The sequence below is a fragment of the Eulemur rufifrons genome, chromosome 7 (genome assembly GCF_041146395.1).
Source record: "Eulemur rufifrons isolate Redbay chromosome 7, OSU_ERuf_1, whole genome shotgun sequence".
Classification (NCBI taxonomy): Eukaryota; Metazoa; Chordata; class Mammalia; order Primates; family Lemuridae; genus Eulemur; species Eulemur rufifrons.
Genome location: NC_090989.1, coordinates 106,573,354 through 106,584,685, shown reverse-complemented (window position 1 = coordinate 106,584,685; position 11,332 = coordinate 106,573,354). Strand labels below are relative to the sequence as shown.

The 11,332-nt window shown below is 34.5% G+C and overlaps 1 protein-coding gene across 1 annotated transcript; it reads left to right on the top strand.

The window, feature by feature from the left end:
- Positions 1-2,903: 2,903 nt before the first annotated feature.
- SUCNR1 (succinate receptor 1) lies at positions 2,904-10,580 on the top strand. Its single transcript, XM_069472004.1, is given in 2 exon segments — positions 2,904-2,940; positions 9,570-10,580. Coding segments are annotated over 2 exon segments (1,014 nt in total). The 5' UTR covers positions 2,904-2,937.
- The last annotated feature ends 752 nt before the right edge of the window (positions 10,581-11,332 follow it).

The window sequence follows — 11,332 nt, the reverse complement described above, 5'->3', positions numbered from 1 at the left end:
TAGATTTAATTAATATTTTAGCTGTCTTTCCCACCACTTTCTTTTTCCTTTTGAATTTCCTGATAAGTGCTCCTGGTTTACATGAACTGCTCTTGCATTCCTAGCTCACTGTATAGTCAAACATTATCTTATCTGATACCACAAACATTAGGAGCTTTTTCAGGTTTCCAAACAAGGAAATCAAGTTATATGATTTTTTTCCCCAAAGATCACACAGCCAGTAAAAGGCAAAGCCAGGACCAAAACTCAATAATCTTTTTACTGTGCTGACTTTTAGGTCATTTTCATCGATGGCTTTGGAGTAACATCATTATTCTGAAGAAAGTCTTTCATTTGTTATAAATTTCTATAATAGTCAACATTTATTTAGCAATTAGCATGCATTTCATATGATATAGCATATATATGCACTATGTACTTCTACTATATGCTTAACAACTCATGAAATTGGCACACTTATTACCCCCCTTTCACAATAAGAAAATTGAAACCTGGTAAGTGATGAAGTTAAGATTTGAAAGGAGGCAGTTTGCCTTTAGGGCCTGTGCTCTTAAATACTTTGCTATACTGCTTATTAGTAAATTTTACTGCCCACGTTTACTACCTTTCAAATTTCCATTGCTCCTCCGGCAGTGAATTTCAACGTGTCATATGTTTCTTAAAAAAAAAATCAAAAACCAAAACTTTGCCCCATCAAAATTTGATGTTTTGAATAGAAGTCATTCCCTAAGAGATTTGTCCTCTCACAGGCTACATAATTTGCAGAGCCCAGTGCAAAAGGAAAATATGTGACTTCTTGTTAAAGAATTCTCAGGGATTTTATTAATAGTTAAGAATGTGACAGTAGAGCGTTAAATCAAGTGTGTGATCTTTTTCAGCGTGAGTCTCTGTGAGCCTACTTATAGCAAGCCCATGACGTGGACCATGCTCACAGGGCCCATAACCCTGAATCTGGCCTTGCCCCTGTGTAGCTATCCTGTAGACCTGCATAAAGCTTCATGGTATGAGCAGGACAGAAGTGCTGGAGACCTTTCCTTAAGTCTGTTCTAGAATGAGAGCATTCTGAGGCAATGATACCCTTGGTGAAGCAGAACTGAAAGGGAAGCAAGGCTGCCAGGCCTCACTCTAAATTGCTTGTACTGTGAAAATTGAGAAGTATAAACCACCGTTTATCTTAGCGGTCCAGAGTGAGTTGGTAGTCAGGAAGTGGGGAGGAGAAGGAATTGGAAGCTCTGGGGAACTCCCACCATTTCACAAAGAGGGAATCATCCTTGTATTCCAACAGAATGGTGGCAGAAACTTGTGAAATACTCCCATGTGCCTTTGTTGCTGGAAGGGGCGGGGGGGAACCATGTTAATTTATGTCTAAAATTAACAAACCTGGAACTGGTTATTCAAATGCTTTTTGCCCTTTTAAAATTATAGACAAAAATAATGCTTTAGTCTTTCTTCTTTCTAAAATAAAAATGAACTGCATTTCTCAAAAATACCCGTTATTAATTCTTAGGCCATTTTGTGTACATTTTGGGTATTGTCATTCAAGCAGTCAAAAATCAGAGTTGGTGCTTTTAGAATCAAGATACATAGGCTTAAACTCTATTCTTTCTCCTTACTGATTCTGTGACCTTGAGAAAGTTAATTAAACTCTCGGAGCCTCAGATTTTTAATCTACAAAATGAGAAAAATTTTAAAATAATAACAACCTCAGAGGCTTATAAGCATTCGATGCATAAAGGTACTTAATACAATACCTACCTGGCATATCATAAGAACTTGACAAATTACAGAGACATTATTTCATATAAATACAAATATATTTTAAACATATATATTTATATATACGTATATTTATATTTTATACATGTATATATTTTTAAGTATATAATATACATGCATACATATGTGTATATGTAAGTGTATGTGTATAGGTACATATTTTGAAGTTCCTGAGTTGTAGGCTCTTTGATATTGAAAAAGGGGACATGCATGGCTAGGAGGATGACTGTAACAGAGCTTTTGGGGCTGCTTCTGCCTGTCATTGCCAACTCAACAGTCAACTTACACAGCATTCAAATTGAATTACTACTGCCTGCACAATTAGGGACTTTCTTAGCATAATCCCTACGCTTCACATCAAACAGACTGAGTGTTTACTTGAGTATAAGTTGAATATAATCCTCAGAAAAAGCCAGGTGTGCTTCCTGTCTGAAATTGTGATAATATACTTCCAGGTGCTATTCAGAGCATCGACTCGGATATACAAATTGTCATCTATCTTACTTAGAGAGCACGTCTATCTCTAATCCTTATCCACATGATATATTTTTTACGTGTCTCTTGATTTTCATCACAGAAAATAAAATGGATAGAACCTGAAGCTCTAGTATCATTTTTCCAGTACACTGACAGAACATATATCCAGATTTCCCTCCAAAATTTCAGTTTTCTAGTTCCCTCAAAATTGTTGAAAACAGCAATTTGGTTATTAAATGCCCAACAGAGAATGCACCAAAAATTATGAATTTGAAAAAATGAAGAAAAAGCAGAGGCAACTGTATAACCAACATAAACAGTGTTCGCTATTTCTTATTGTCTAAGTATGTATATAAATATAAAAATAACGAATGCTTCTCTGTTGTTTTAGTAGTAGATAAAATAATTCCAACAGTAGTTGTTTCAAAATCTATTTGTTAAATGTGTTTTCTGTGAAATGAGTCATTTGTTTTGTGTCTCTGCTTCACAGAACTTCCCCTGCATGAAATCTCTGACTTCGTGGTTTTACTGAATAAATTATTCTTGGACTTTTGAATTATTAATCTTGGCTGCATGATATGCAAATCAGGCTGAACTAACCATGTCTTGTGCAACAGCGCTAGGTCAGAAGCTGTATCCAGTTGCTGGCAGTGTTTCTGTCAAGAGATCAGGTCTTCCAACACAATGGTAAGCTGCATACAACTTGTGTCTCTTAGGTATATGAAGTAATGCCAGACTTCTGTTGGGAGCTTTTTTTAAAAGTGGCCTGTGAGCAATTAAGGTTTTAAGTAATGTTTAAATGAATTATTTATAAGTAGATGTAGCAAAAGAAACTAAAAGGAAGTCATTATTTTTACTTCTGCATTTTTTTAACGAAATTAAATGTCTTGTTTTAATTGCCAGCTACTATATTCATTTTACTTAAAGAGGTTTCTCATATTTTCTAAAGTCTCAGTAACTTACATTTTAACAACAATAGTAATTGGATTTACTTAAATCAATATAAATACTTATGGAAAATAAAGTTCCTAAATCATTTGAAAATATATCATACATAATATTAATATTTTCATATTTAGAAAGTAATGCATTAGAGGGAATTTTAAGCTGTCTAAAAATTAAATTTAGCATTTATGTGTGTAAAAATGACATTATTCAAGAATATAATTCACTTAGGGAAATGGAAAATTGCAGAAACCATTGCGATTGTAACTTTTAGAGCTTTCCATAATTTGTGATATATTTTTAAAGAAATTAACAAACACACAATTTGATATATTATTACTTTTTAATACCTTAGTTTCTGGTGTAATTTATAGAATATATAAAAATAAAGTCATCAATATCTTATCTTTTCTGTATGAATATACATTTTTATTTAAATTGTTTAGTAATGAAGAAAGCAATTTGTTAAAAAAATCCTCATATTGCTATGTAAATTTTCCTTAAAGTTGCAGTTAAAAATAAATGCACAATAAATTCACAATAAATTCACAAATGTCCTTTGTTTAATTGTAATGATTATAAGAAAAAACAATTTAAAAGCTAAGAAACTATCAAATACATATTTTTAAACTTTGAAGTTTCATAAATGTACATTTTTAAAAAGCTGAATATATTTAATGTTAAAGAAACATTATTTTCAAATTAAAAATGAGTACTAATAATCTACTTATGTAAGTAAATGAGATATTGCTTCTAGCTTATTAACTCTAATAAGTTTATATATATTTTTGGACTGGGAATTAATGATTTCACTTTAATTGCCAATATCTTTTTTAAAAAACCCACCTGTTAAAAATAATTCATCTATATCAGTGATAATCTATTTATCACTACTTCCATTTCCTAAAAATTAAGAACATAACCACTAGAAAGCAGAAGAAAAAATATTAATTTTTCATAAGGGAATTTTATCTTCAATTGGGAGTTTTGCTTAAAGGAAGAGCTTACTTTATCCATTTGTAGAATTGTGATGGTGATACTAAAAGCACACTCAACTCCAAATATCATCCAACTTGGGAAATAATAAATGCTCAAAATTATAGGTCCTGGTGAACTTAAATTTACCTACAAATATTGAACAACTTACCTTTATAAAACCATAATTTATTAGTATTATAGACTTAGAAAAAAATTTAAGAATGCAACAAATGTATCAATGAAGCAGATTATAAAACATCATAAAAAGCATAATCTCATTTCTGTAATTATAAATTCAAATAAATATTAAAGTATAGAAGGATACCCAAATATTAGGAGTGATTGGTTTACAATTTTTATTTTTTATTATTGCCTATTTGCATTTTCTGAGTGTTACATAATTTACATTAATTTTGTACATGTATTTAAAAAAAAATTAAAAAAAGAAGAATGAAGAAACCACTCTATGAGAAGCAGGACAAAAAGGAAACTATTTAGTCATTCATTTTTCTTATTCCAGCCCTAGTATTCTCTGTCCCCACTACTCCCTCGATCTTCAACCCACTGTACTAATGTAAAGCAGAAGAATTCTTCATGATTTTCATGTGGTTCCTAACTTGCCTGAGTGGAAGTCATAGGAAATCTGGCTTATAGTTGCACAAGTCTTCTTCATAGTTATATTTTCTTTCCATGGCAGTCATACCTTTCTGCTGCGCATACACTACATAAGCTACTGATGTAAGTCAGTACCTACTAGGCAAAAAGATAAATGCTATAACAGGAAAAAAAGGTAATTCAAAAATGAAACAAATTTCTTGTCTCAAAGAAACTTTCCAAACCTTAATTTTCATTTGAGTTTGTGTACCAGCTTTTTGAGTACCCCCTCAAATAACAAAAGAGTTCAGAACTGAGCCCTGAGGAGCTTCAACATTTAAAAATTGGGCAAGGAAAAATTAGGCCACAATGATTCTGCAAATTGAGAAAAGGAGAAACAAGGACACTGCTGTGTTGTAGAAGACAGGAAGAGACTGCTTCCAGAAAGCATGGACTTGAAAGCTACTAAGAATACAGTGAGGGATAAGAGTGAAAATTGACCATTGATCTAAAAAATAGTCTGTTGATTTTTCAATAAGTCCATTGACCTGTCTGCTTTATTTCTATAAATTTAAAAATTCTAATATCATCAAATACATGCCTATTTGAGGGAAAAAGAGAAAATTCAGGTAGAACAAAAGGAGGAAGGACACAATAAAAACTATCTGAAATCTCATCACTGGGGATAAAACTATTAACACTTTGGTGCATGTCTTTCCAGACTTCTTTTGCTTAATAATTTCAGGTGTAATTCAGGTGTAATTTCTTAATTAAATGCCTTAATTTTAAAATTGATCCTATAAGATAGATATTAAATTTTGCCATTTACAAATGTGTTTCTATAGCACAGCAACCACTGGTACAATTTAAGTTTTGAGTACCTATCATATTATATATGGTGTCAGCATTTAAAGTGAGCTAGAGCAATGAGCTTGGAAAAAATATTTATAAAAATGCTTTGTAAATAGTCAAGTGTTTATATTCATCTCTATTCAACAAGCATTTACAGACCACCTACTATCTGCTAGTCATTGTGCCAGATGTTGAAGATAAACAATAAATAAGACAACGTTGTAAGAAATGCTAAGAAGTGCAGTGTACAATGAGAGCATAAATAGAGGACTTAGTTTAGACTGGATCAGAGAGCTTATCTTGGAAAACCTGCACTTGAACTGAGGCCTGAAATAAGTATAGATATAAGACAACATTTGTGGTGGGCCAGTGTCACAGGAGAAAAATGGCAGTGGAAAGAAATTCAGACAAAGGGGGGTGCACATTAGGAAGACCCTCTGTGCATTCGAAGAACAGGAAGACGAGCAAGGAGGAAAGTAATGCCAAGCCAGGTTCAAGTGGAGTATGGAGGCCAGATCATACAGGCCTTGATGCTCCCATTAAGGATTTAAGACTTTATTCCTTGGACAGTGGAAAGAGATTTAAATGTTTTGATCAAGGATAATATGATAAGATTTTGAGTTGTTTTTCAAGACTGTGTAGCTGTAGTGGCAAAGATGGATTGAATGAGGACCAGAGAGGATGTGAGGAGATAATATGATATAGTCCAAGATAGAGATGAGAATAGCCTATACTAGAATAGGAATGAGGGTTATAAAGAAGTAGTGATGTATTTGAGAAATATCCAGACATTATACTCAACAAGACTTGATAGTTTATTCATTATTGGAGTTAAGTTTTAGATGACTTCAAGAATATTGCTTATATTTCTGAGGTGAGCACCTGGGTAGATGGCAGAATCATTCACTGAGACAGGTGTATGTGCTGCAGGATTTGGTAAGGAAGTTGGAGAGTTTAGTACAGAATTTCTGAAGGCAGAGATGCTTATGAGAAAGCAATCAATGGTAATAAGTATAAACAACTAGAGCTTTTAAGACAGGTCCAGGCTGGGCTGGAAATCTAGAAGATGGATGAGCTCATATAGGCAGGATCTAGAGAAAGAAGCCCAGAAGTCAGACTTGAGGAACCCAACATTTAATGCTTGAGCCAAGAAAGTTTAGGCCTCAAAAGAGCCTGCAAAGAATAGCTAGGGAGAAAGAAGGGAAACTAGGATATTTTCATGTCACAGAAAGCAAAGGAAAAGTGCTTCCAAAAGTCATGGTATGAAAAGCAACCCAGAAGTTGATAAGAAGACTAGAGAAAAATAATCACTGGATTGAGCATGTTGGTGGAGGCCATTTTGGTGGAGTGGTGGGTCTGAAGCCAAATTGGAGGAGATTGGAAAGGGAAAGGAGTGTCAAGAAATCAAAACACTTAGTGAGACAGCTCTTTTCAGAAATCAAGCTACAAGGAGGAAAGGAACATGTGAAACCAGAGAGTTGTTTATGTTTGCTCCTTATTTTTAAGACTGACAAAAATGAGAATGTTTAATTGGCTGATAAAGATGATGTAGTTGATTTGGAGAAGAACGCTGAAGAGACAGAATAGAGGAGAAAATGGTAGTGTAGGAATATTGAAGATTGGGGAACAAGTTGGATCTGGATTAAGACCCCGAATGATTTTTATCTCAACAAACTAAGGGGCAAAGCCATTTGCTAATGGTAAGTAGGGCAGAGTAAGTGGAAAAAGTTTGAAGAGATTAGAAGAAAATATGAAAGGAGAAATGTAATAAATTGCTGGCGATGTGAGAGAGCAGTAGAATCAAGTAACCTCAAAGATGGAGTGAAACCCGTCTGCTTGGCTTCAGCGGCAGTCACGTACATGTCTGCTGCCCGAGGAAGTTCCCATCCAGCTTCATCTAGAGTTGGACTTAGTGACTGGTTACCACGGAAAGTCTTGAGAGGCTCAGAGGAATTTAGGATGCTTTAAAGTAAGTGATTAAAAATAACTTATCAAAATATAGAACTTATCATATCTATAATTCCATGAGTTATTTTCATAAATAACACACTCTCAAAATACCAGTGATATTAACTGAAATAAACCACTTGAATTTGAAAAAAGTACATGAGTTTTCCAGATGCCTTCATTATAGCTAATTCTACTGAATTTTGCATGCTTCCCGGAAAAAGCAGTTCAGGTATATTTATTCTTATTTTGCTCTATTTACCAAAATGCTATGTGGAAAGAATCATTTGATTGCAACTAACACTCAGAAACCTATTTGACAAAGACATTTTTAGAAAATTTTATTTTCTACTTTGGTTTTCCTTCTCTAGAAATAAATGAGATTCAATATTTAACAAGGACAATCCAATATATTTTTCAGATAATTCATGTTCTTAAAATACTCTATCCAATTACAGTCTGGCTTCACTACAAGAGAGGAAATGGCAAGTTAGCAAGACATTCGAGGTTTGAATGAGTCAAATTGCTTATTTTCATGGCCCAGTGTTAGAAGGTATTATAATAAAGGTCTTTTACTCGATAGATATATGACCTCAGCAAGTCTGAATATTGGTGTCCCCTCAAAATGTATTATTAGAACCTAATAGTATTATGAGATGGGGTCTGTTGGGAAGGGATTAGTAACCTCATAAAAATGGTTAAAGGGAGCTGTCTTATACCTTCTGTCATTGCTGTGGGAACGTGGCAAGAGACGTCACCTTTGATGCAGAGGGTGACTCCTCACCAGACACCTAATCTGCTGGCACCTTGATCTTGGACTTCCCAGCCTAAACAATGTGAGAAATAAATCTCTGCTATTTACAGATTACCTCGTCTAGGGCATTTAGATATAGCAGCAGGGACGAACCAAGACAGCAAGGTATTTAAGTTCCAAAGCCTCAGTGATATCATGTGTTGGTGAAAATAACAACAATCCCCACCTCATTATGCACTATGATTATTAAATGAGATAATCCTTGTAAATTGGTGACCACAGTGACTGGTACACAATAAAGTTTCAATTAATAGTGACCACTGTTATTATTACTAAGATTTTCAATTTTTTAAAATTATGCTTTAAAACTGGAGTTGTATTTTGCAAATTTAATAGGATAAGCAAAATTTTTTGACAATATGGAAATAAATAAAAGCCAATACAATAACAAGATTGGAATTTTAAAAATCCCTATTTGCTCTTCTAGGCTATGGTTCAATTCAATTTAACTCAGCAGAATTTGTTGAACAGCCACGATATACTAAAGACCATGGTAGGTTCTTGAGACCAACAGTGAATTCAAATCTCCTTTTCACTTATTTATCACACTTTCCCTTGGCCTCTTGGCTGTTTCTTAAGCCCTTTACATGTGTGTCCACCTGAGAGCCTTTGCATGTGCTCTTCCTTATGTCTGGAACACTGTTCCTCTAGATACAGATGACTCTTTGGCTCTCTTCATTGAGGTCTCTGTTTAAATGTCATTTCATAGAAAAACATCTCCCTTCTCATGTACACAAAAAAAGTAGCTCACTGGCACCCTCCATCCCAAAGCTCTCTGACATTTTTACTCTTCCTCATCTTTATTCATAGCATGTATCATTACATGACATCATTTGTTTATTTCCTGATTCTTCTCAAGAAAGTATAGATTGTCAGAGATTAGAAACTTTGTTTTACTCACCGCTGTTATTCCCTGGTGCCTGAAACTTATTCAGCGCATAGTTGAAAGATACTCAGTAAATAGTTGCTGAAATAATATATTAAAATAATATATTAATGACACATATGTGTATGTGTATGTATGTATATGAATATGTGTGTATATATGTATGCATGCATTCCTTACTACTATAACCTAGTCTCCATAAGTCACCTTTCAAGTGTTTTTTAAAAATTATCATGTTCTGCACAGTTTTGCCCTTGTCACAGTCTAGTTTCATCATTATATTTCCTCTCTTTTCTCTAGGCATGGAATGAAACTTGCAAAAACTGGCTGGCAGCAGAGGATGCCCTGGAAAAGTACTACCTTTCCATTTTTTATGGGATTGAATTCATTGTGGGAATCCTCGGGAATACCGCTGTTGTTTTTGGCTACCTCTTCTGTCTGAAGAATTGGAACAGCAGTAACATCTATCTCTTTAACCTCTCCATCTCTGACTTAGCTTTTTTATGTACCCTTCCCATACTGATGAGTAGTTATGCCAATAGAAACTGGATCTACGGAGATGTGTTATGCATAAGCAACCGATATATGCTTCATGCCAACCTCTACACCAGCATTCTCTTCCTCACTTTTATCAGCATAGATCGATACATGCTCTTAAAGTATCCTTTCCGAGAACACCTTCTGCAAAAGAAAGAGTTTGCTATTTTAATCTCTTTGGCCATTTGGGTTGTAGTAACCTTAGAGCTACTGCCCATAGTTCCTATTATAAACCCTATTATAACTGGCAGTGACAAAACCTGTAATGATTTTGCAAGTTCTGGGGACCCCAAAGACAGCCTCATTTACAGCATATGTCTAACCTTGTTGGGATTCCTCATACCTCTTTTTGTGATGTGCTTCTTTTATTACAAGATTGCTCTCTTCCTAAAGCAGAGGAACAGGCAGATTGCTACTGCAGTGCCCCTTGAAAAGCCTCTCAACTTAGTCATCACGGCAGTGGTGATCTTCTCTGTGCTTTTTACACCCTACCACATCATGCGGAACGTGAGGATCGCCTCCCGCCTGGGGAGCTGGAAGCAGTACCGGTGCGCTGAGGTCATCATCAGCTCCCTATACATCGTGACTCGGCCTTTCGCCTTTCTGAACAGCGTCATCAACCCTGTCTTCTACTTTCTTATGGGAGATCACTTCAGGGAGATGGTGGTGAATAAACTGCGGTACCACTTCAAATCCCTTCCATCCTTCAGATGAGCTTGTGAACTCACATTTGTATTCAGAGAAAAGGGAGATGCTTATGAAACAGTTGTTTAAGAAATGCCACTCCAAGCCTGTTAGAATTTGCTTTCATCCTTAAACACAAATCAGAGAGTGTCACAGATCTGACCCTGATTTATGACAAGTTGTACTCAGAGTATGTGAAAAGAATGGGATAAGGAGAATGTATTGGTTTCTTCACCTAAGAATTGAAAGGAATTGAACTAGCACTACTTAACATTTGGTCTGTAAGTCCTAGGTTTTACAAGACCTTCTCAATCAGTGCAAAAAGAATAGAAGATAGCAGCAAATTATCTGCATTTAATCAGTGGTCAGATTGTAAAAAAAAAAAAATTATTTTGACAGCATTCTTGATGTTATTCTTACTCATACGGTCCTAAAACGTAAAAAAAAAAAAAAATATTTTGACAGCATTCTTGATGTTATTCTTACTCATACGGTCCTAAAACTTTATGTGAGAATTGAATGGCAGAAGATGAAACACACGCTGGTAAATATTATTTTTAGAGGTTGTGCTCTTGAGCAAATTTAAAATAAACAGTAACAATGAGTAAGAAAGCAATATAATGAGTTCAAGGATACCTATGTGATATTTGTTTATATCATGAATTGGATCATGAATTGGAGTCAACTTGTGATTCATCAGTCTTTTTTTGTTGCATGGTTTGTAGTGGAAATAATCTTAATTTAACTTAAAAAGAACCTAAAGAGATAATTCAACAAAGAGAGACAACACATTTGAGTTTGTCTGTCAGAGAATTTATGTGTAAATGATTTTATTAAAACAT